The sequence below is a fragment of the Sorex fumeus genome, unplaced genomic scaffold (genome assembly GCF_029834395.1).
Source record: "Sorex fumeus unplaced genomic scaffold, SorFum_2.1 ptg000035l, whole genome shotgun sequence".
In the NCBI taxonomy this organism is placed as follows: domain Eukaryota; kingdom Metazoa; phylum Chordata; class Mammalia; order Eulipotyphla; family Soricidae; genus Sorex; species Sorex fumeus.
Window position 1 is genome coordinate 31,882,438 of NW_026606092.1, and position 26,582 is coordinate 31,909,019.

The 26,582-nt window shown below is 45.7% G+C and overlaps 1 protein-coding gene across 2 annotated transcripts in view; it reads right to left on the reverse strand.

Annotated features, from left to right (window-relative positions):
• Positions 1-26,582, reverse strand: part of MGAT5 (alpha-1,6-mannosylglycoprotein 6-beta-N-acetylglucosaminyltransferase) — a 318,860-nt gene that overhangs the window by 30,266 nt on the left and 262,012 nt on the right. For both annotated transcript variants that reach the window (XM_056117604.1, XM_056117605.1), the window contains exons 12-13: positions 14,276-14,425; positions 478-624 (exon numbers count right to left, since the gene is read on the reverse strand). In XM_056117604.1, coding sequence (XP_055973579.1) covers positions 478-624; positions 14,276-14,425 — 297 coding nt within the window. The remainder of the gene's footprint in view (positions 1-477; positions 625-14,275; positions 14,426-26,582) is intronic.

Sequence of the window (26,582 nt, forward strand, 5' to 3'; positions counted from 1 at the left end):
TCCCCTGAGCACTGCCAGGAGTAATTCCTGAGTGCATGAGCCAGGAGTAACCCCCCGCGCATCACCGGGTGTGACCCAAAAAGCAAAAACAAACAAACGAAAAACAAAACCATAAAACCCATCAAATGAATAATTTCCTTGTTCCATACATACTAACCAGTCAACAAAAATCCAAGTTCAGCTCATTCGGGGCCTAGCAATACCTATTCTAATGAAGATAAAGGCGTGGGTGGACTGAAAATGTCCTGCACTTTGAGAAAGGGTAGAAACGGATTCAAATCTACACATGGCTCTGCCTCTCTGGGGCTAAATGTGACCTTCCTTGTCTCTGGGCTGGTTCTACCTGGCACCCAACTGTGTTGCATGAAGTTGGTAAATCTCCGCCGTCTGGGGTAAGAGTTTAAATGAGCAGTCAGCGCTCCGTCCACAGCCATTATTGCTTTGGCTGAAAGTAGAATGATTCTTAGAGATGCTTACCTCTCTCAGAGTTGGCTTGCCAATGAAAAAGTCGGTATTTTTGCTGCTTTTGGGGGGACTGAACTTGGGATTCAGGAAAGCACATCCATTTGCGATGGCCTCCAGGGGAGCCGGGCCCTCGTAGGGAAACCCAAGTCCGACGAACAGCTGCAAGACAGAGAAGCACAGTACAGATAAACACACTGTCAAGAGTGTCCCCGGCTGGCCCAGGGTTGCCCGGTCCACGCTGCTTTCCTGTGTGGAGGTCTCACGCAGACTCCGGAAGGTTCCTGGCTCCTGATGGGAAAGGCTAAGTGAAGTCAGTTTTCATTAGGATCTGGAAAAGATCATCCGGCCCTCATGTTTTCTTTTGCTAAATGAAAAAAAAAGTTATGAAATCAGTGTTGGGGGATGGCTGAAGGGAGAGGGAGGTGGGAGTATTAAAAGAAGCAAAACAACAACAAAAACCGAGGCCCCACAATAACCGTTCTGTAACTCACCAGGAGTCGGGACTGGAAAAACACTTGCTTAAGCAAACAGAAGGTTTCTTCATTGAACCCCAGAAACAACAGGCCCTTTCAGCGATGCCTGGCGCAGGACAGGGAGGTCCCTGGGTGGTTTGATTACCATTCCAGGGGCGCTTCTTGGACATGATGGGCGAGCGGCGAGCGTGGGCTTCCACTGGGGGATTCTCACTGGGAGGGGGGCACCAACATCGGGTTCTGATTTTCCCTTTAATGATGGGGGGTGAGGATGCAGAGCTGTTTCACACAGGTCAGGCAGCTTTGCTCTCTGGCAAGCAAACCCCATGTTTTCCCCGCGACGGACGATAGAGGGCAGCAAAAGCGCACCACAGGTCTCACGGCCAGCACAGCTGAGAGCCGGTGACAAAGGGTTCTGCCTGCAGCTCTGTGTGGCTTGGGGCCCACAAAGGCAACGAGGTTTCAAAAAAAAAAATGCCTCAAAGCATCCCGACAGCTCTGGGTTCGTTCATGCCAGAGGTACCCGAGGCCCTGGGTCTCTGATGGGTGCCATGTGAGATCTCCCTGGCACAGCAAGGAGGCAATTCCAAGAGCTCTGGGTCCCAGGCCCCAGAGGCACAAGCGACAAAGGATACCAGGGCCCTAGGCTCCCTGCTCGAGCATGGCAATGAGGAACAACCCACCAGCCAGACAAAGAGTGAAGGACTCCAGAACGGGCCGAGACTGGGTGCTCCGTGGCGGCTCTTGGACCCTCTGCCCAGCAATCCTATCTAGGTAGCCCTTTCAATGACTCATGATTTAACTCTAACAAGGGAGCCTTGAGTCCATGCTGCCAGGCTCTATGAGCAATACTGGAAGACAAGCTGGAGGTGGAGGGCACCAGTGCCTGGGCTGGAGACTGGGCGGCCCTATGTTGACCTTACTGGAGATTTATGGGTAGCCCCAAGAGGTGAGTAAGTAAAATTCTCTACTTTCTGGAGAAACTCGACCTGTGCTTGAGCAGGTAGCTAACCTTTGTGTTGTTCTGGAGGGTTTATGTCTCCTTTCCTGAAAACCCTGAGAGGACTGACCGGCTATCAAGGACATCTGTCCATAGCAGGAGTCAGAGAGAACCTGTGTGTCCAGGGTGTGTGGCTGGAGCATGGGGCTCCAGGGAAGGGGATGACTCGAGCAACAGAAGAAATGGGAGGAAATGGGGGAAAGAACAACCCAGCTTCAGGAAAGACACAGAACTCAGGGTACCTTTTGACCTCACAGATCTTTCCTCCCCATCAGAGCTGGGGAAAGGTCTCATCTGTCCAATGGGAAAGATGGCCTCTCGGGCCATGGGTCAGGCCAGTTTGAAAGCACAGGATTTCTGGATTCCCTTCAACCATGAAGGGAAAGATGCTAGAAGGTGAAGACTGGGGTCTTGTGAGATGGAAAGAACCGGAGCCTGCACTGTTTGCTGCCCTCCGGAAGGCAGAGCCTGCTGCAAAGTGCTGATACCGTCCATCAACTCCTGCTTGCAAAGAAGAATGCTGAAGAAAATGCATGAGTGTAAGGCTAGTCCATTTAAACAGAAAGTCCTGGAAAAAAAATTTAATTAGCTTCTTCAGACCAACCAATCTGAACCCATTAATTAAAAGGATTTGAGGCCGTTGCTTAATGGACTTGAATGTGACCCAGGTTTAATTATATCGGAATAACAATTTGCACCATCTCTTCTGCCCTACTAGCATCAGAACATCTCAGTACATATAAAATAAACACTTTGGGCTAACTCTCCAAAACCTTACAATTTTAGAATAAAGCTTAAGCAAATACCAGGCAATTTCCTGGCAGTGAGTTTTTGTGTCACACTAATTAGGAATGCAGGAACTGCATTACTTGGAAACATCAAAATAATAGTCTTTTTGTCACTTCTGTCAATAAGCAATTTTTTTGTTGTTTCTTGTGTACTCATTACCTGCGACATTATAATGGATCACATATATTAAGGTCAAATAGCAGATTTGAGGTTTAAACGACAAGAGATTAGATAAAAAGTTCTTCAATGTCAGTTCTATAAATTTCTGAGTACTTAGGACCTTGCCACACACTGGACCCTTATCCAAACTCAATCACTTACCCTTTGTCCCCCACTTCCCACATCATTCTGCCTCCTTCCAGGTTACCTGAGCAGGGAGGCAAGAGATACAAAAGAATGCATTTGAGTGCAAAAGCCTAACTCTTCAGAAGGAAACTGGGCATATTTTATTTATACTTCAACTAGCCTTCAGAAGCGCCGAATTTAATGAGGCTATTCCAGATGACAGACCATCTCCATGGCTGCAACCCTGGCTCTATCAGTAAGCACTTCCAAACTGAGAGATGACATGCTCTAAAATTAAAATTTTGAACCAATATTAAGAGAGAACAGCTGGAGCGCCATAGATTTTCTTCAGGGCACAGGGAATTCCCACACACTGACAAAGGTTTGGGAAAACCACTTGCATTTTATAACTCTGTGAAAGGAGAAACTGAATTGTGTGAAACCCTTAAGTGGTTTAGAGAGCTGAGGTTCATTTTTGTTTGTTTGTTCTGTCCTTTATGTAGTCCCTGACAATGCATAGGGACAGTTCCCAGCTCTGCTTGGGATTTCTCCTGGTGGTCTGAGCAACTATGTGATGTAGGGGACTAAATCCAGGCAACCCGCATATAAATAGTTCAGTGCTCCAGTTCATTGAACTACCTCTCTGGCACAAGATTCTTTTTTTTTTTCTTTTTTATTGAATCACTGTGAGATAGACCCTTACACAACTGTTCATGATTGGATTTCAGTCAGGCAATATTCCAACACCCATCCCTCCACTAGTGTACATTCCCAGCACGAGTGTCCCCAGGTTCCCTCCCATCACCCCCACCCTCTGCCTGTCTCTATGTCAGGTGCTTTTTTTCCCCTCCCTCCCTCCCTCCCTCCCTCCCTCCCTCCCTCCCTCCCCCCCCCCTCTCTTTCTCTCTCTCTCTCTGCATTGTGGTTTGCAGTATTGATACTGAAAGGTTATCAAGAATATCCCTTTGACTACTTTTAACACTCAGTTCTTATCCAGCGTTATCATTCCCAGCTATTATTGGCACACCAGTTTCTTCTCTAACTTATCTACCTTCAGTCCCACACACACTTGTGATTAGTTCCCACCACAGACCAGTCCTCCTAACCCGTTTTCCCTGGCCACAGTTACAAAGACAGTCTATGGAATCAGAAAGGATATTCTGTACTCTCCAGTACTCTCCTGATAAGGGCTTAATATCAAAGATACAAGGCACTGGTTGAATTCTACAAGGAAACAATATCCCATCCATAAGAAAATGGGGCTATAATGCACTGAAAACAGAAGTGAATCACACAAACAGAAAATCAAGTCAAACACCTGGAAACTAATCAGCTCACTACTGAACAATGAGTGGCTTAGAAGGGAAATCAAAGAGGAAATCAAAAGATTCCTGGAAACAAACGAGAATGAAGACACAAGTTACCAGAATTTATACGGCAAAAGCTATGTTAAGAGGAAAGTTTATAGCTCTACAAGCATTTTTCAGGAAGGAAGAGTGAGGCCACGTAAGTAACCTAAACTCACAGCTTGCGATCTTGGAGAATGGCCAACAAAAGGAGCCCAACTCAGGAAAGAGGAAGGAAATAATAAAACTTAGAGCAGAAATTAATGAGATGGAAGCCCAAAAAACAATCTGAGAGATCAATGAAACCAAGAGCTGGTTCTTGGAGAAAATAAACAAGATCGATAAACCTCTAGCAAGACTCACAAAGAAAGGGAGAGAGAGAAAACCATACTAAACAGAATCAGAAATGAAAAGGGGGACATCACAACAGACTACAGAACTTCAAAGGATCATCAGAGATTACTTTGAGAATCTTTGTGCCACGAAACAAGAAAACCTCGATGAAATGGATAAATTTCTGGTTTCCCATAGCCTCCCAAGGCTGAACCATGAGGACCTGGAGTATCTGAACAGACCTATCACCATCGAGGAAATTGAAAGGATAAATAAAAAGTCTCCTCAAAAACAAAAGCCCTGGTCCAGATGGATTCATTAGTGAATTCTTCCAAATTTTTTAACAGGACTTACTCCCAATCCTTTTCAAGCTTTTCCAGGAAATTGAAGAATCAGAAACACTTTCAGTTTCTATGAAGCAAATATCACCCTGATACCAAAAGCAGAAGAGATACCACAAAGAAAGAGATTACAGGCCAATATCCCTGATGAACACAGACACAAAGTTCCTCAACAAAATCCTGGCAAATAGAATCCATTGACTCATCAAAAAGATCATATACCATGACCAAGTGGGATTCATTCTGAGGATGCAAGGATGGTTTAACACTCGCAAGTCAATCAACATAATCGATTATATCAACAAAAGGAAAGACAAAAACCATATGATTATATCAATAGATCCACAAAAAGCATTTTACAAGACCCAGAACCTATGTATGATGAAAACTCTTAGCAAAATTGGCACTGAAGGAACTTGCCTCAATATAGTCAAAGCCATCTACCACAAGCCCCCACAGCAAGCATTATTCTCAATGTAGAGAAATAAAAGCCTTCCCTCTAAGATTGGGAATAAGACAAGGTTGCCCGCTCTCACCACTCCTATTCAATATAGTACTGGAAGTTCTTGGAATAGCAGTTAGGCAAGAAAAAGATATCCAGAGCATACAGATAGGACAGAAAGAGGTCAAGCCATCAATATTTGCGTATGACATTATACTATACTTAGAAAATCCTAAAGACTCTACAAAATAGCTCCTATAAATGATAGGTTTGTTGTGGCAGTCTACAAAATCAACACCCAAAAGTCCATGACTTTCCTATACACAAATAATCAAAAAGAAGAAAAAGATATTTTAAAAATAAATCCTGTTCACAATATTGCCTCAGAAAATCAAGTACCTCAGAATCTGCTTAACTAAAGAGGTGAAGGACCTCTTTGAGAAAATTACAAAACACTACTTCAAGAAATAAAAGAGGGCACTAGGAAATGGAGACACAACCCCTGCTCATGGATATGGAGGATTAACATCAAAATGGCAATACTCCCCAAAACACTATACAGATTTAACAGTGTCCCTATCAGGATACCCGTGACATTTTTCAAAGAAATAGACAAAACACTCCAGAAATTCATATGGAACAATAATCCCCCACGCATAGCTAAAGCAATCCTTGGGAAAAAGAAGATGGGTGACACCATCTTCCCCAACTTAAACTGTACTACAAAGCAGTAATAATTAAAACAGCATGGTATTGGACTATAAACAGACCCATAGACCAATGGAATAGAGTTGAATATTCTGTCACAGACTCTCAAATATATGATCACTTAATCTTTGATAAAGGAGCAAGAAATGTGAAGTGGAACAAGTGGTTCTGGAAAACTGGACAGCAACCTTCCAAAAAATGAACCTAGACCTCTCTCTAATGCCAGGCACAAAAGTCAGATCAAAGTGGATTAAATACCTCAGTATCAGACCTAATTCCATAAGGCACATGGAGAAAAATGTATGCAGGACCCTCTGTGACATTGAAACTAAGGTAAAGGTAAAGGTAAAGGCCCTCCCGTTGATCGTCGATTTGCTCGAGAGGGCTCAGTAACGTCTCCATTGGAGACTTTGTTGTTACTGTGTCTGGCATATCGAATACTCTCGGTAGCTTGCCGGGCTTGGCTCTGTGGTGCAATGGATAGCGCATTGGACTTCTAGACTAGATTGAAACTAAAGGAATCTTTAAAGATGAAACATCACTCACCAAGTAAGTGGAAACAAACACAAACAAATGGGACTACATTAAACTAAGAAGTCTCTGCACCTCAAAAGAAACAGTGACCAAAATACAAAGAGAGCTCACAGAATGGAAAAGTCTGTTTATACAATAAACATCAGATTGGGGGTTAATATCCAGGATATACAAGACATTAGTAGAACTGTACAAGAAAAGAGCCTTCAACCCTATAAAAAATGGGGAGAAGAAATGAACAAGAACTTCCTCAAAAAAGAAATACAAATGGCCAAAAGGCACATGAGAAAATGCTTTACGTGGCTAATCATCAGGGAGACACAAATCAAAACAACAACAAGATATCATCTTACACAACAGAGACTGGCACATAACAAAGAGAACAAGAATAACCAGTGCTGGCGCGGATGTAGGGAGAAAGGGACTTTCTCATTGTTGGTGGGAATACCAACTGGTCCAGCCTTTTTGGAAAACAATATGGGCATTTCTTAAAAGCTAGAAATTGAGCTTCCATATAACTCAGCAATACCACTTCTGTGAATATATCCCAAGGGTGCAAAAAAGCACAGTATAAATGACAAATGCACCTGTATGTTCACTGCAGCACTGTTTATAATAGCCAGAATCTGGAAACAACCCGAGCGGTCTAGAACAGACGACTGGTTAAAGAAACTTTGGTACATCTACACAATGGAATACTATGCAGTACTTAGGAAAGATAAAGTCATGAAATTTGCTTATAAGTGGATGGTCATGGAGAGTATCGTGCTAAGTGAAATGAGTCAGAAAGAGAGGGACACACAGAATGACTGCATTCCTTTGTATATAAGATAACCCAATATGAGACTGACACCCAAGAACAGTAGAGACAAGGGCAGGAACACTGCTCCATGGTTGGAAGCCTGTCTCATGAGCTAGGGGAGAAGGCAGCTGGAATAGAGAAGGATCACTAAGTCAATGATGGTTGGAGGGATCATTCGAGATGGGAGATGTGTGCTGAAAGTAGATAAAGGACCAAACGTGATGGCCTCTCAGTATCTGTATTGCATACCATAATGCCCCAAAGTAGAGAGAGAGTATGGGGGAAATTGTCTGCCATAGAGGCAAGGGGTGGGGTGAGAGCGGGGGGATGCTGGGGACACTGGTGGTGGAAAATATACCCTGATGGAGCGATGGGTGTTTGATCATTGTATGACTAAAAGCAAATATAAAAGCTTTGTATCTGTATTGCATGGTGATTAAAAAAAAGAATAATATCCATGACCAAAGAAGTGTCCTAATGGGGCCAAATCTGAGGACTTGGTGCTGAGGAGAGAGCTCCAAGAAAGAGCTGGGTGCTTGTGATGGGGTAGCAAGCAGAGAGCAGTTCTTTCTTTTCTTTTTTTTTTTTTTTTGCTTTTTGGGTCACACCTGGTGATGCTCAGGGGTTCCTCCTGGCTTTGCCACTCCTGGTGGTGCTCGGGGGACCATACGGGATGCTGGGAATTGAACCCGGGTTGGCCGCATAGAAGGCAAATGCCCTACCCACTCTGCTATTGCTTTAGCCCCAAGCTGAGCAGTTCTAAGTGAAATAGAATCTTATAGGCACACACACTATGTTAACACAAGGATGAGAAATGTGCCAGAGCAGGACTGACAATCTGCTTGTGTCCTCCACGAGAAACTCCACAGCTTGCCTTTTCTTTGCCTTCCCATAATACAGAGCAACAGTTCATAAAACTGAACCACTGACCTGCTTATATCATCATGTAAGGATTTATGCTAGAATCACACCATGTATTGTTATATAGATATATTGAGCTCTGCTCTCAGAGATCACTCCTGATAAGAAGTATCAGGGATTGAACCTGGATTGGGCTGCATGTAAGTTAATACTGTACTATGGCTCCGACCTAAATTTTCCCATTGCTGTATCACTTGTTCATTCCTCCTTGTGGGGCAAAACTGTCTTAGTGATTTTTGTATCCAAGGATCACTATGCTAATAATAAGGCCAAGAATATAGTCAGCACTTAATATGCATTTGTCAGCTATGTGAACAAAAGGAAAAGTACCCGCAGATTAGATCTTTCCAGCAATGAAGGACCTCTGTGAAGGAGAGCATGAGAGATTCTATGTTTGGATGTGAGGATGTGCTTTTTCTTTTCTAATTTGTGCTTTTTTAAATTAAATTACTTTGTTTTTATTGTTTTTGTTTTGAGGCCATAGCTGATGGTGCTTGAGGGCTACTCACAGCTCTAAGTCTCCAGGGTCACTCCCAGCAATGCTGGGTATTGAACTCAGGCCTTCTACACGAAGAGCGGGAACTCCACCAGTGTGCTCTCTCAGCCCTAAAACATGGCATTTGGGGGAGTGTTTTAGAATAATAGTGCCAAGGTCTAATCCAGGACTTTGGAGACCTCCAGGATCAAATGCACAGCATGTGCTCTATCACTGAGCCAAGCAGGGCTGTGCTTTTGTTTTTAAAAGGCAGCTTACTGACCACATCTCTGTCCACTCTTCATTCTCCGTGCACATAAGAGTTGGAAAGAGAAAGGAGGACTCTATGTTTTGCTATGTTTTGTGCTTTGGGTTCCATCCAGTTGGAGGGATGAATGACTGTTGGGAAAGATCACTAAAACGAAACCCGCTTCACTTCCTCAGGGTAAATGTTTCAAGATGTGACATAGCAATGGAAGAGGCGGGATCCATTGGCAAAGCCATGCTTGGGTTCCTTCTGACGGGGGGGTGGAGATGTGGGCCTTGGGAAGAGGGGGCATCATTCATGAGGACCTGAGAACTATCTTTGGGTGATGGCGCCAAGATCCCAGATGATGCAGATTTCATTTCACTCCTTTATCAGAGGATCTTCTCCAGGACAGGCAGTGTTCTGGATACTGCAAGTGTGCCCCACAATAAGCAGTTATCAGTCTCCTGGCCCTCATGCAGTTGCAGGGGGCTGGGTTCCACCAGCAGGGGCTGGCTCATGCCTAGGATTCTGGGAGAGGATGTGGGAAAACATCTAGGCTCATGGGAAGGGCAGGTCAGATGTGAGCAGGGGAGAGAATCCACAGCCTATCTCACAAGCCTGTCCCAGTTTTGAGGTGGATCCCCCAGGAACTGAATGAGCTAAACTGGTAGGGAAAAAGGGTCGGGGGCATGAGCCAAGCTGGGGGGGAGGGGAAATGACCAGAGATTTGAGCAAGGAAGAGATTTGAGCAAGGAACTGTGGCCATGGCAGGACCCCTGGCAGTCCCTGGCCCTGTTGTTCACAGCCAGATTTAGCTCTGGACCTTTGCTGCTGAGGGAGGCTCACAAATCCCTCTGGGGCACTCCAGTACTCCTTCAATCCAGGGTGAGAGTGCCCCACTGCAACAGTTGCCTTCAATGGGGAGCTTCCAGGATGACTGGAGCAGGGGGGCATGCAGAAAACTGATAGGGATTTCACACGAAGGTAAAAACTGTCCCCCTACTCCCCACCTCACTTACCCCAGGAACCCTGACTGCACCCCCGAGGCTGGCTTGACTGAATGGCTGGCACCATCTTTAGATAAATAATTCATTCATCCAAATTCCTGTGTCTATTATAGAAGCCTAGAGTCAACAGCTTCTCCACTCTTTTAGCCCCAATTAGGCTGTTCCACTGAATTCCTCCTGGCTGCAGTGATTGTCAGGTAATGACACCTGGGCCCATAAAGGCTGTGCCAGGACCAAATGCAGCTGAGCCGAGGGGTTCCTGGCTGGGCGCAGGGATGCAGAGACGGCTCATAAAGGAAAAGAATGAGTCGAGGCTGATTAAGTATCAATCATTTAAATATGCCTCTAAATGCCAAGGAGCTCCGCTCCCCCTCTGATGAGTAGTCGGAGGAGCACGCGGACCATCCATTCTGTGGACGCCAGCGTCTCCGCATCCCCGGGTCTCCACTTCTAACACGAGTTGGAATAAATCACTTTTAAATTGCACAGAGACATAGAGGCAGGAGTTAGAGGAAGAAAGAGTTATAAATGCAAAGCCCGACTGGTCTTTAGTGTCATTATTTCAAAGCCCAAGGCCCATTCATTTTAGGGCCTGCTGCTGGGCTCTGAGTGTGAGGACAGTCATGTAGAGGCACTGCCTCATTCGGATCAGATTTGCCAACGGTTTCAGCCATCATTCTGTCCAGACTACCTTAATATATTCTAGTCAAGCGAGTAGGCAATGCAAAATGGGCTCCGTGACATCGCAGGAAAGCCTGTATTTCCTTGGGATGAATATATATATATATATATATATGTATATATATATATATATATATATATATATAGCCTGCATATTCGGAATTCACACTATAATCTCTCAGCATTCCTGAGCTTGTAGCCCGAGTTCTCTAGCCTCTTTTCAGGATCCCTGGACCTCTGGGGACTTGGCAGAGGCCTCTGAATACAGGGTAAGTTTACCCCTCTGATAGTGTAAATGGATGATAGGTAAGGAAGGAAGGCTTCTTTGAAACTTGGCCAGGCTGAGTAAGACATTCACAAGGCTGAGTTAATAGAAGTGTGTGAGACGGTAATGACATGCTGCTGAAACCTAGCGCTGCCAAATGTCATTTTAAAGGCACTCGAGCTGTTCCCACTTTCTGATGTGGAGAAGAGAAAAAAGGAGGCAAATGGCGAAAATAGCATTGCCACGAACAGGCCCAGACAGCTTAATGATTCTAAAATGTTATCCTAAGATGGGAGGTGAATGGGAAGCAGGGGATGTGAACCAGGGCACACACCTGACTACTGACACACACACACACACACACACACACACACACACACACACACACACACACACTGGGGCCTTGGAAGGAAAGAACATCTAGAGTCAAGTCAATCAGGTCTTTGGCCAAGGAAAAATAGACGATAAAACTTCCTTTCATGGAATTGCATAAATGAGCTGGATGTAGAAATGATCAAGTACATTTCTATATGGAAAAATGGAGGCAGAAAATAACACTATGTGCTCTGGTCTGGTGAGAGTCCAGGACACGTTCTTTTATTGCTGTTATTTTGCAATGAATATAGGTGTGTGTGTGTGTGTGTGTGTGTGTGTGTGTGTGTGTTTGTACATATACATGTACCTAGCTGCCCCATTTTTCAGTAGTGGTGCTTACACACACTTTGGGTGCAGGCATCAGGGCTCAATCAGGGGAGCTACATATTTAGGTGTGGTACTCACACAAATGGCCGGGAATGTTGGAGATCCCTCATTTTAGTTTGGCCCTTGGCAATTCCAGGTATCAAACCCTCATGCCTACAAGGAAGGTGCTCCATCATTCAACCACATCCTTGTGACAGACTCTTTTTGCATGGGGTTCTGAAGGTTGATTCCCATCATGTATTCCTTTTTTTGGGAAAGATCTAGCAAGCAGTGCTCAGAAGTCCAATGGTGCAAAGGGTCAAAAGTGAGGGTCAATGTGAGGGTCCAAGGACATGGTGCTGCTCAGGTCTCTGGTGCAGTGATTGAGTCACATCAGTGCCTCCAGATATGCACCTGGTGTGTGCTCAGAGGACCATGTGGTGCCAGGGATCAAATGGGAACTGGTTGAATGCAAGGCATATGTTTACACCCCTGTGCTATCTCTCTAGTCACCTCTCTCCATTGTATACTCTTAAGTTTGGGTGTATATTTATGAGGATAGTATCTTAATAATTTTATTTAATCATCACGACTTACTATATTGTTAATGACAGAGAATATTCATGTGTAACATTCTATGCTCACATTAAATTTTTGTTGTTGTGTTACTTTGGGCCACACCTGGCAGTGCTGAGGGATTAATCTACTTTGTGCTCAGAGATCACTAGTGGGACTCGAGGGGCCATATGCGATGCTAGACATTGAATGGGGATGGCTGCATGCAAGGCAAGTGCCTTAACCTGCTCTATCTCTCTAGTCCTGAGCAGAGATTTAGTTTGCAATAAAAATAGAGAGAAAATATTAGCGTCACTTCCAAGATTTGGGCTGTGGGCATTCTAAACTCTCTAGTTCATTTCTTCATATTTAAGATACAGTTAGTTAAGATGAAGAGATGACTCAGTGGGGAGGAGTGCATACCATGCATGAGGAGGATCTGGGTTTGATCCTCAACTCCTTATGATTCCCCCAAGCACCTCTGGGTGTGGCCTGAATAAAATAAGATAAACTTAATAGTGATATTTGCCTTGACTACCTCTTAGAGCTGCTTTGAGAACTACACAGTACAGAAAATATGAAATGTACTTTTCCCAAAGCAAAGTGTCACACAATGATTAGAAATCACGATTATACTACAGAAGTCCATCCACTCAGTCTCTCCCCACAATTTCAAAAATGAAAACACAGTTCATCGGGGACTAGAGCTAAAAATTGGCTGCTGATAATCTAATCCTTTACGCCTTCAGAAAAACTAAGCTCTGGTTTTCTTCACTCTTTTATCGGTCACACAATGGAGCACAGGAGACTGCTCAAGAAACATTTGCAATACTCATAAATAAGAACATATCAATAAACATGAGAGCTTAGCTAATGCATTAAAGTGCCAGCCAACCCTTACAGACCAAACTTGATCCATCTGTAAGTCCCCTAACTTCATTTGTTGCTTCCATGGCAAAATTACAGAAACGATAGCAGAAGGCCCCATGATCAGTGTGTCAGTAAAATAATACTGCATGAGGACTGCCTCCACGTTCCATTCCCCAAGGTCAGGAGTCAATTTCTATGACATAGCTTCTGAGCCCTGTATCAGAGTTGATCCCCTACAGGTTCTCACCCTTTAAATGAGCTCAGTTGGTTGATGCATCTTCTGTGTCTCGGCCACCTAACTGTCATTCCTGTCCCAAATTCTACGCAGGACCAACCATCCACCCTTCCTGTCTTACATCTTCCACGATGCCTTTTCTGTTCTGGGAGTCCAAGGTGGCATTTTCCTTGTCCTTACTTTCTTGGATTCCAGTAAAGACTTTCATAAAGAGGATATATGAGGAAAAGCTACAGGAAGGGCCAACTGCTTGAACAATAGAGACTAGGGGAGAGGTGGGAATGAGGTAGAATGGGTTAGTGAGTAACATACCCAAAGTGACAGTGGTTCAGAGAAAGCTGGAGTTCAGTCACAAAGTCCAGTCTTCCAATCTGGACCTTATTTTCCCTGCCACCATACTCTTCCCCACCTCACTCTTGATGCCTGAGCAGATTCTCATGAAATCAGTTTTAAATGGCAGAAATCAGTTTTTTTCATGCCACACTCCACTCATTTTTTTTTGGTTTGTTTTGGGTTTGGGGGCTATACCCAGTGAAGTTTGAGGGTCACTCCTGGCTGTGCCTGGAGGACGATGAGGTGCTGGGGTTCAAACATGGGTTCCCTATATGCAAAGAATATGCTCCAGCCCACTGTTCTCTGGTCCTGGAACAATTCATGACTTTCAATTTTCTGGGCCCAAATTCAGTTGAGCTACAAAACCAATGCCCAGAACTGACCCCAAGAGCTACTACAGCACAAAGACTCTGTTCCCATAGTAAAGACATAAGAAAGAAATCAACATCCCTGCTGGAATTCTACAGAACCACTCACAGCTTACCTTGGTTTCTCGGAGAAGAAACTGCAGATCCCGTCCACTGAGGATACCATGGTTTTTCACGTAGCTAGGAATATACTTTGTGCCAGAGCCATATACCGTGGCATGCACTTCCATGTATGTGTGAATAATGTCCAAGTAGATCTTCTTATTCTAAAGATAAAAAAGATATGAGATTTTTTTTTGGTCTTTCTCACAATAACCTGTATCATGACTGAAGTTCTCAGAGATGGGTGTTCTAAAAGTGGCGAAGACAAAACTTCGGCAACCCAACCGAAAATTTCTTTCAAGAGGGATCAAAGCAGATTTTGACTCATTACTGAATAACAACAGGAGTCTAGGTCAACCATTTGAGGCATCGTCCTTGCTTTTTAAGTTCCTAGGGACCCAACACTTTGCTTAGAGTTCATCCTCAGGAGGGGAGGAAACTTGGAAGAAAGAAGCCCAGAGCAAGCCGTTGGACTAGAATATTTATCTGGAGTTGCTAAGCTGTACCCAGAGGAATACAAACATCCTTAACTCTTGCCAGCCTTCCTAGTAACGATTAAGTCATGTTGTCAGAGGCAAATACCACCTAATACAGACCATGGGCTGATGAGAATTTCCCACAATAGAAATGGATGATTTGGCAGCTGGAGAAAGAATGAAACTAACCAGGTAGTCAAAAGTGGAAAAAAGATTAAATGTAAACTTCCATGATCCCCCAAAACATTCCAGCGCAGTTGCATGTTTATTAGAAGCAAAACGAAATCCCTCATCTATCATTTGTAGGTGCTGGCTTTGGAAGCACAAAATCAAATCCACCTGCTAAGCAAAAGCTCCATCACTTTCCCTCCATCTTCCTTTTCTGGGATTAAGTCCCACAAGCTGGGTTTCGTGATCTGCTCCGTGGGCTTTTCTGTTGCTGAAAGATTCAAGTTCTATCTTGTTTTCTGGTTGCATGGAAGCAGGACAGGATTTTACCACTCTAGGTCCATTTCACAAACTGTAGGAAAATATACTCGAAACCAGAGTTGTGACTGAAAAACTGCAAGGGGCACAGCAGTGGCACCAAGCACAGAAAAGGGGGAGGCTGAGAAGCAGAGAACAAGGGGAGTAGCCCTTGGCACCTGCCCGGGGTGAGGCTCGTCCTACTCCCACATGGTCTTCCAAGAGCAGCATACAAACAGGGGGAGGTGAGAGCCTGCCCTCACAGCCTCACAGTGAGAGGCTGACAAAGGCCTTTCCTCTTTTAAATTTTGAGTCCAAAGCTTCATACCTGGGAGAACAAGCAGCCTTGGTATAGCCTCTACTGCAACCACTAGGGTGATTTTTGTTCTGAATCAATCAAGCCCATCCATCCCTGTGCCATGGTGTACAAAACGAACACTCGGAATGAAAGTGTAATTTCATGCTATGTTCAGTATGGTGGCAAATGCTACATTCTTAATTTCAGAGCAGTAACCCCTTCGAGGAGAGCAGAGGAAATCAGTTTCTTCTCAACACTTTGCCTTTCTAGCCCGAGTTCCATTTAGATACACTCCTGTTGTATGTTAATAGGACCCTTAGTTCTTGTGCAAATGCAGCTGTGACAGCTACTTGCACAATTTCCCTCTTGTGATCTCATCTCTTCCCACAGCCTCCAACTCCCAGGAGGCTGCTGGGGGGCTCTGTAACTTTGACCTTTATTTAACCACTAGCAGGGGCTATCTGTAGATTGGCCAGTGGCCTGGGATAGTGTGGCCAACTCGGAAAGAAGCGCCATCATGCACCCTTTCTGGAGCTCTGAATTGTGCACACAGAGGGATTACCACCAGATGGCTGTGGGCTTCTGAGAAAAAAGAGGCCATTCGGTGTGGGAGTCTCTACAATTATGGGCCAGATAGAAGTTTCACGGAAACCAGCTGTCAGTTTGGGGCGTGGGCGTGGGAAGAGAGGCAGGTAAGAGCTGAGAGAGGAGAGGGAGGACAGAGACACTCACTGGTGATCAGAGGGAATCACAGAGAGTCGGAGGCCTGGCCCACACCCAGAGGGCAGGCAGAGAGAGGGATAAAGGGTGTAAGAAGGGACAGAGGAATAAGAGGAGGAATGGAGGAAGATGAAGAGGAGGGAACATGAAGAGACGGGACACGGTGTGAAAAACAAGCAGAGACAGATGGAGCCAATCAGGGCCCAGAGAGCATCCGGGGCTCTACCCACCCACATTTGTCCTTGTGCTAAACCCCTGTTCTCTCTGGATTTAATAATAGCGGTTCCCCTAGCTCTTCCCTCCCCGCCCTCACTTCTCCTTAAGTTACTTGGTAGATCCCTATCATCCTAAGCACCACTAGGGGTTCATCTTGCCAGACCTTTAACAGGCACTGGGCAAGAGGGATGGGGGGCAGGTTTCTTGCTACTCTGCAGGTATTTCTTTCCTTGTGCACAGTCAGCGAGTGAAGACGGAGCGAAGGTGCCAGAACTAGCCTGTGGGAGCACCAAGGGGAAGCTGATTGAAGATCCTTAAGGGGCCATCCTGGAGAGGAGATTTCCCTGCACACAGGCAAGACGGAGAGGCCCAGCACAGAGACAGGAAAGAAGGCCTCAGAGTAGCATTCACCCAACCCAGGGCAGGCCGAGGCGCCCTGGAGTCTAACAAGGGGCAAGTTCAGGCAGATACGCACAAGTAGAAGCAAAGGCGAATAAAACCTGTGAATTTCTTTCCATTGAAGGCAGGGGAAAGGCAAAGTAGAAATTATCTTCAGAGAGCATTTATATATGCTCCCCGAACAAGAAAATCCCAACAGGTTATTAGAGAGGGGGAAAAAAAAGTTTCCAACAACTTTAACCTTTGAAGTTGACATGACAATTAGACGATTCCATCCCACGTCTCCTGTTGCCACTCGTCGGAGTTCTGCAGGAATCGGATGAGGGCGAGCCCTGCTACCTTTACCTGGCAAAGTGCAGGAGAAGCCCTTCACCCCAGGAGCTGTCCTGATTCCCCAAGCCTCACATTTCCGACTCGCTTGATGCTGAGGAAACCCACAGAGGCATCTTAGGTCAGAAGCAAGACCTGGATTTGGATCCGAAAATCCATCCGCCTCTGACCCCCGTAGCACTCCCAACTCAATAGGCCACAGAGGGATTTCCCTGCCCACCCCTATGTCCTGATCACAATGGCCAGCCTGAAGGTCCCTGCTCCCAACCAAATATCTGCAGCAGCTTTATACCTGCTATCCACATAACAAATTAGTCCTAGGGCCCAGTGGAGTCTATATCTGTACCATCAGCATTGTTGCCTTTCCAGGCTTCACTCATTTGGATGGTGCCAAGATGAGGACCACCAGCATCTGAGTGCTTGTCCCATAACTCGAAGAGGGGATACATCTTGTCCAGCGTTTCCCCAAGTAAGTAGCGGAGTCACAACCGACAGCAAAGATTTATATGGTTCACTGCCACAAATATTTTTTTGCTCTGGCAAAAGCAATGTGATGCCTATGGACAGTGTTTTTCCATCGTGACATTTGTGGTTAAATTCACAAATATGCATGGGACTAACAAACACCAACTTCTGGATACAGAGAGAAGGTTTGAAAAAGAAGATGAGGCTTGAATGGTACTTGTATCACTTCTCTGTTACAAAGTTGTAAAATATGAGCACTTATGAGTCTAGGTGGTAGGTGTATTTGATATACTAGATAATTTGAGTAGAAAAAATATTCATACATGCCAGAAAAAAACAGAAGCCAGTCTGTGGGACTCCTAGTGGCATCACTGACTCACAATAAGGCTTAATTTCTGCTGTAGAGGCGGTTCACAGGATTCCTTTCCCCCCTTCAAGATGTATTGCTGTCTTCGGTGTTTCAGAACTGGGGTGGTAGGGTTTCTTAACTTAAGCATATTCCGACTGCATCTCCTTAACCCATGTGAAGGCCTAAAGTGGGATGAGGGATCCAGGGGTAAGGACATTTTTCAGCACATCCTTGGCTCTCAACTCAAAGCTCTGAGCAGAGAGACTTTAGGCTACTGAGTTCTTCCCCACTGATCCCGTGATGATCTAGAGTACTTCTGGGAAAACTTCTACTTTCTAATTTAACACACCGAGGCCCGAGAAAATGATCTTTCCAAGACCCCATGATGATGCATTTAGGAAGATCCATCCAAAAGAGCTTGTATGGCAGAACCACCCTTGGTACATGGCCACCCTGTGTCCCCACTCTGTCTCAGGGCCACGAGGAATGTCTCAACAGAGGTCCCAGCTGAGCAACCTGCAGCCCCAAGATGCTGGCAATCTCAAGTTCAGTTTAAGTTCCCATTAGAAAAACCAATCAGACTGATTAAATTTTAAATCCACCTAAGCTCATTCGGAGGAGGAGAAGGGAAGAAGCACAGGAGAAGGAGAAAGGAGGCAGCGAGTGAGCCTGCTAGAGTAACGGGTCCGTGTTTAGGCTGTGGCTGGGGGCTGGTACATTTGCAGAGCACATTCTCAGATGTTCAGAGCTTGAATGGAGAGCATTAGGAAAACAACTCAATCAGAGGCAAAGCTCGTGTGTGTGTGTCCGCAGCAGGGGGCAGAGGTAGAACGGGAGGTGGTATGGGTGTGATTCCAGCGGGTGAATGAAGGGGAGGGGATGTCTTTGGCAATGGCAGAGAGTATGTACTCTTTCCCCCACTAACACTCCTGCCTTACCACTGCAGAGACATTCACCCCTTCCCTGGGACTCCATTTTCCCTCATCCATTTGCTACTTCGGGAGACTTTTCAGTTTTGGGGGAGGGTGCCCTGGGAGCCATGCAGTGTGGGTATCCAAGCTGGGGCCTCACATCCCTAACCTAGTGATCTGCTCTTTTTTTAAACATGTATAGTTCAGGGGCTGGAGCGATAGAATAGCGGGCAGGGCATTTGATTGCACACGGCCGACCTGGGTTTGATTCCTCCACCCCTCTCGAAGAGCCTGGCAAGCTACCGAGATTATCCGGCCCGCATGGCAAAGCCTGGAAAGCTAGCTGTGATGTATTTGACAGGCCAAAAACAGTAACAACAAGTCTCACAATGGAGACGTTACTGGTGCCTGCTCGAGCAAATCAACGAACAACAGGAGGACAGTGCTACAGTGCTACAGTGGACAGTTCGGGAGCTGGGGAAAGGGGCGGAATATACCTACACAGCAGGTACAAGGCCACGAGTTCGGGCCCTTGTACCATAAAGCTCCCTGAGTTCCACCAAGTATGCTATAGCAGCTCCTGAGCACGGCCAGGTATGGTTCTATTTCGGTAAATTAATTTTGCAACCTTGCCCAGAGCTGAGGAGTCTGTGGAGACTCTCTGAAGTCTCCTGCCTAGGAGGCAGATAAGATGTGTGAATGCAGGTCAGCACCATCTGTGGGTCCTACTGCATGGAGGTCAGGCTGCAGTCATTGAAAGATCAGATGTTCCCATATATCAGCCACCAGTGAGGGAGAGGTGACCGGGCCATGGCCTGGCCAGCAGTACCCTGTATGTCTCAGCCCGGGATCTGCCTATTGCCCTGGGTTCCCAGAGCAGCCGGTTCCCACAGTGGCTTAGCGAGCCAGGCTGGGTTTCAGTCATAGAGTGTGCAAAGTCCCAGCAGGTACTCTGCACTGGGTTCTTTATGGGACCATCCAAGGGTTTGAACCTATTTTAGGTTTTTTTTTATTTGCATTTTTTGGGGTCACACCCAGCGATGCATAGGAGTTACTCCTGGCTCTGCACTCAGGAATTACTTCTGGTGGTGCTTAGGGGACCATATGGGATGCTGGGAATCAAACCCGGGTCGGTCACGTGCAAGGCAAACATCCTATCTAAACCCTTTTGAAAGCAGTTCTTTCTAGCTCTCCTCCCAAGCACAGGAACTGGTCTTACACCTACCAATGGATAGAATTTTTCTTCATAAACACAAGGGTATCAAGCATGCCTTGCTCTTAACTAGCCCCTTACATACTATGACCATGATGTCATGCCATCTTGGATGGTGGAGACTGGGCTTGTGAGTCATGAAAATCTTACTGGTCTCTCTCCTCACAGCCCCTCCTGTCTGCACCTCTCAGCTGAGGTCCTTGTGAGAAAGGCCTAAGCTTCCCTGAATTTTCTGGCTGCTGCTCTTCTTTCTCTTTCTTTTTTTGGTGCTTGCACAAGCCAGGATCTCCTACACTTCAAGTCTGGATGCTCATTCAGGGCCTCCAGGGAGCAGGAAAGTGGAAGAAGAAGCGGGGTCAACACAACCATGAGAAAAGTTCCAGCAGAACTCCTTCTTCCGCAGCACACCACGTGGGGAGTTTGGGATGCCTGACCGCCAGTGTGGGGAGCCCCAGCTCCATCACATTATCACACACTCCTGGGGCCTCAGCTCCCTTTCCCTTCATCCACACTGCCCCGGGCGGCCCCCAACCCCCACCCCCCACCCACACTGAACCATATAAATTCTTGCCTCAGAATCCCAGGCCAAAGACGCAGTCACTAGGCTCTCACCCTTTCATCTCCTCTCTGAGACCTACAAGTTCCCGGAAGGGAATGAAGTCCCCTGCAGAAAGGGCTTTAAAGGTGCCTCACCCTCACTGAGAGTTGCCCCCCCCCCCCCCCGCCCACCACCGCAGAGCCACAGGGTCATCTTCAAGCCATATGGTCATCTTTACTGCGGCTCCAAGTCACTCTGCTTCTTCCCCTCCTCTGCAGAGCTCAGGCCTCCAGCCTCATTCCCAGCTCCCGCCCACACATCCTGCCTGCACCCCCAAACCCCCAGCCACTCAGGCTAGCCCCAGTGAGGCAGCGTGCTATTAACCCCCTCACTGCCTTTCGCCTTGTGAAATCAATTCATCAAGGAGGCTCCTGGATGGAAGCCTCTGGAAGTAAATCCAAAAGTTGTTTTCCTGGCCACTGTCCACGGAGAGCTCTGGTCAGCAAACACTTGTGGCTTGGCACTGCCCGCTCAGAATAAATTTTTGCTCACAGAGAAACTCAATCTCTTTCACGGGTCCTGATTTAACAGCAGCGTCCTGTGTGTGTGTGTGTGTGTGTGTGTGTGTGTGTGTGTGTGTGTGTGTGTCTGTGACAACAGGATGTGAGCAGAAACTTGTGACGACGCAGGCGCCTGCAGATGCTGGGCACGGAGCAGGGGTTGCGTTGTACAAGCTGGCCAATAAGAAAGACAGACCACCATGACACATGGACACATGGCACATAAGCATTAATAGGCCCAGGGCAATGATGGGTGCAGACTGGCCCAGCTCCTGCTGACTCCCCTGGTCTGGCCAGGCCTTCCCACCCGCTGGAGGAGCCAAGGCCCACCACCAAGCCTGCTCCCTGCAAATTAGCTTAATGTCTGTGTCTCTGTTGAAAGGTGTATTTTAGTCAAAATTAAAGTAACAGGAAGGCTGTCATTGTTAAAAGACTGATTATTCACAGTTCCTTTGAACCTGGCTACCAAGTATAAGGTTCTCCATTGGGAGCTGAAAAGTTAAAAAAAGAAGGGAAGGAGGGAGAGAGAAAGAGACAAAAAGGAGGAACTCCTTCTTCTGCCTGCTTCTAGCCTAACCCTCAACTGTAGTACTGTAGCACTGTCCTCCAGTTGTTCATTGATTTGCTCGAACGGACACCAGTAACGTCTCCATTGTGAGACTTGTTGTTACTGTTTTAGGCATATCGAATATGTCAGGGGTAGCTTGCCAGGCTTTGCCGTGTGGGCGGAATACTCTCGGTAGCTTGCTGGGCTCTCAGAGAGGGGTGGTAGAATCGAACCCAGGTTGGCCGTGTGCAAGGCAAACACCCTACCCGCTATGCTGTCACTCTGGCCCAACAGGGATGAGAAATCTTTTATTACAAGACTAGGAGTTAAGTTTTAACATGGAAATCACTGAATTTCAGTGATGAACCACAGTTTTCATGACAAAAGTCTTTGCATGTTCTGAAGCTCAGGTGTGTATGGAGGGTGTGAAGGATCCTGGCTGTATCCTACTCTGAGCTTCTTGGACTCTGGAAGACCCTGGGAAGGTAAGAACATTATAACCTTATAGATAAATATGTAGATATGTGTATACTCAGTGGAGTATTTTATTCAAGGTCCACCCTTGGCCTCCTATCAAATCCTCCCCTGTCTGAGAGAAAGGATCATGGTGAGAATACTCTGGAAGTCTTCCATGGACTATTCTGTGATTTAACTACAAGCTCTAAGCAATAAAAGTTCAAGGATTCTGCTCTCTTTCATGGTACTGGAGCCACAGTTACTTTTTTTACTTCCTTATTTTATTTATTTGGGTTGGAGCGATAGCACAGCGGTAGGGCGTTTGCCTTGCACGCAGCCAACATGGCCGACCCGAGTTCGATTCCTCCGCCCCTCTAGGAGAGCCCGGCAAGCTACCGAGAGTATCTCGCCTGCACGGAAGAGCCTGGCAAGCTCCCCGTGACGTATTCGATATGCCAGACACAGTAACAACAAAGTCTCCAATGGAGACGTTACTGGGCCCGCTCGAGCAAATCGATGAACAATAGGAGGACAGTGATTTTATTTATTAATTTTATTTACTTTCTTATTTTATTAGATCATAATCATATCAAGTTCCATCTATTTTATTCCCAAAAGGAACAATTTCTTCCTTCTAACAGCAAATAGTAATCTACTGAGTAAATAGATATCTATACATTTATCTATAAGTATAGATATATCTTTGTCTATATATCTATATTTACATGTACAGTCTAGCTTCTGTATTCATTCATCTGTCAGTGGGCATTTAGATTGATTTCATATTTTGGCTATTGTGAGTGATGTTGCTATGAGCATAGAGGTGCAAACATCCTTTCAAATTAGTGTTTTTGTATCCTTTGGATAAATGCCTAGGCATGGAATTACTGGATCATATTCAGAGAGTCAAGTCCATTGGCAAAAAACAAAAGCAAGAATAAATAAATAGAGTATCAAATTAAAAATCTTTTGCACAGGAAAAGAAACTTCCATAAAAATAGAAAGGCAGACTAGCAATTGGGAAAAGATATTTGCACATCATATGTCTGACTCAGGGTTAATAGCCAAAGAATATTTAAAGAACTCATGCAACTTAATGACAATAACAACAAAATCCAACTCGATTAAAAAAAAAATCCTGAACAGACACTTCTCCAAGCACATACAAATGCTTCACAGGCACATAAAAAAACTGTTCAACAACATTTATTATCAGAAAAATGCAAATCAAAATCACAATAAGCTACCACTTTGACACCACGAGATTAATCTGTTTCAAAAAAGCTTGAAAACAACAAGTGCTGGGAGGATGTGGAGAGAAAAGATAGCTTGTACACTACTGGTGGTAATATAAATGGGTGCAGAACCTCTGTAAAACACTATGGAGATTCCTTAAAAATATGAAAACAGAAACACCATAGTTTTGGCAAGATCCGCTGGTATAAATAAGTCCTCTAGGACAATGTGGTAGGTTCGGTTAGGCTGGTAGCTAATGTGGTAGCCGGCAGACAATGTGGTAGCTCTAGGTTAGGCTGCATTCAAGTTCAAGTGGTGTGGAAACCTTTGAGTCTAGATTTGGAGGACAGAGGACAAAGAATGGCTGGGAAGCAAGTTAAAGGCAAGAATATTCACAAGCACAATGGTTGCTATCACTGTGGTTTGGTTAGTTAAAGGGTTGGTCTCACGTCTAATGAAAATGGGAAAGAGCCATCAACCCTGTTCTGTGCAACTTGCAGGCAAATTTCTCCTGTATAACAAGAGGCTATCACTTCCCAGTTAGACACCTGCTACTGGTGGAGGGCTGAGCTGGAGTTAGGAACAGTAAATCTATGGAAAAGCTACTTACACATATACCCTTAAATTAAAATAAGTCCTGCTCAAACTGGCCCCAAATTATGAACTGGGACAAGTGGGCAGTGGGTCCCGAGAGAGCTGGAGGTTTTACCTCACTGTCCCTTCATCAGTGTCCACACTCTATCCAGATAATCTCATCTCACCTAGTTAGTTCCCATTTCCATCAGTTTCGGGTTCCAGAAATGCCTCTCTGTCTCAGCATTAGTTTTCTGCTATTTAATAAATGCCTCTTAAAGGACCCTGGGGAACCGTCAGCCTGTTTGTGAAAACAAGAAGCCCTAGGACGTGACCTCCTTTCTGCTTTGAGGAGGGAAGGAGGTCTTCAAGTTGTCAAAATGGCTTTTTGGGGGCTGGAGGGCAATGCAATGCCATCATTTATGGATGTCCCTTCCTCCCCTGGCCTACTGCCACTGGTCTGAAGGAACAAAGCCCCCGCCCCCCAGCTGTGTTTAGAAAACAGAGGAAAGGTTGAAAACAGATAGCAGCGGGCGGCCCAAAGTATGTCAGCAGGCTCTTCCAGGAGCTTTGTTATGGCTCTATCTGGGCAGTAATCACGGAAAAAAGACTCTCCAGTGACAAAGAGCAAGCTGTCACAATGGAAGGTCGGAGAACCAAGAGGCTGCCTTGACCAAACTGAAGCTGCAGGTTTTTTAAATAGAATATCTGCAGGGTCAGTGAGTTGGGATCAATTGCACTTGACCCGAGTGTCTCATCCACTCCTGAAAAAGCAGAACCAACACCCTGAGAGGCCAGGGGCTAACTAACAATTAACGGGCTGTCTAAGACAAAGGACTGTACTCTGCGGGAGAGATGGGACCATCTGGGAGCAGAGACAGGCTCCAGATCACAGTCCTGAGCTGCCTCACAATCTGAAATGGGCTGGGAAAATGCCCTGAAAGAGTCTGGAGCATGACCCGTTTCTGGGATAGCCAAAGGTTCAAGTGGCTCCAAGGAAACGGATAACACAACCCATGGTCTGGGTAAGCATGCCATCCCCAACGGTGGTCTGTCTAGAGGCCTATATGAAGGGCCACAAGGAGTGGCTGAGACGGGGGTCACACAACCAACCAAAGGCACGACGCCCATAAGAAGGGGACACATCAGTGCAGGTGTGCAAACCCCGGGAGGTGCAGGGACTGAGACCCACAACAGTCCATCAGAGAGAAGGTGCAGCTGACTCCACCCTCTCACCTGGCCCCGGCACCACTGCACCTGTGGGGGAAGGTGCCCACTGACCTCAAGTATCCACCTGGCACCAGGATAACAGGGGAAGGGCACTAGACAGGGGGGAAGAAGTGGAACCCGAATGCTCAGTTACCACAGTCACACGATGAAACTAGTGCAGATACCCAAATTATGACATTGGTTAAGAATCTGAGAGCTCAAGGACACCGTGCTCCAAACTGTATTCAAAGGGGTATAAATGACATTTCTATACTTCAAAGGTGAATCTTTTTTTTTTTTTCTCTTTTGAACTCAATGGAGTCCTACTTCTTTTATTTTGGTTTTTACTTTAGTTCTTATTTTTTGGCAGGAGAGGAATCAAACCCAAGGCCTTAAACCTGTGAGGCAAATGTTCCACTGCTGAGCCACACCCCCAGCTGAGTCAAAGGAATTTTAGGTGCACCAGAGGTAAATATTTTTGATTTCAATAATTGTAAATCTCTAGGTTTGTGGTTTAGAAAAACTTAAGTGACAGATTCATGTGATTTAATGATTAACAATCGCCGAGGACAAAATTGAAGTAATTGTTTAAAAGGTGCGGTCAGTAGAGCAATAGTACAGCAGGGAGGGCATTTGCCTAGCATGCAGTTGAGCCAGGTTCAATCCCCATCCCAGCATCCTATATGGACCCCTGAGCACTGCCGGGAGTAATTCCTGAGTATACATCTAGGACTAACCCCGAAACACTGCTGGGAGTAATCAAGCCTTTCCACCCCCAAAGCCCAAAATGAAATAAAATAAAATAAAAGGTGAGGAAAGTGCCAGAGTGACAGTATAGCAGATAGGGCACTTGCCTTGCATATGGCTGACCCAGGGTTCATCCCTGGTATCTTATTTGGTCCCTGATGCTGCCAGGAGTGCATGAGTCAGGATTCAGCCCTTGAGCACTGCCGGGCATGGCCCCAAATCAAAACAACAGAATACATAAAAAGTGAGTCCATGAAAATAGTACCTAATTAACAGTGCAAGTGACTTATGGTTGGAGCAAAAGTCACAACTTAGTGTGTGTTTAACTCGGAAACTGAGGCAGTGTGTGGTAGTAGAGAGACACACAGGGCAGATGAAGACTTGGGAGATGAGGAAGGGTCACTTATTGTCATTTCACCAAATGCACTGTGGCAAGACCATGACCAGGGGACTCATAGCTGGGATCTTTATCAAGGCTCTTGATCACTGGAGAAAGACAAGAGGCACAAATAGGGCAAAATAGTCTAGAGCAGCAAAGACAGACAGATGGATGAGGTATGTGCCAGTCAAAGAGAAAAAAAGAAAAGAAAGTAGTGAGCCATTTCCACTAGAT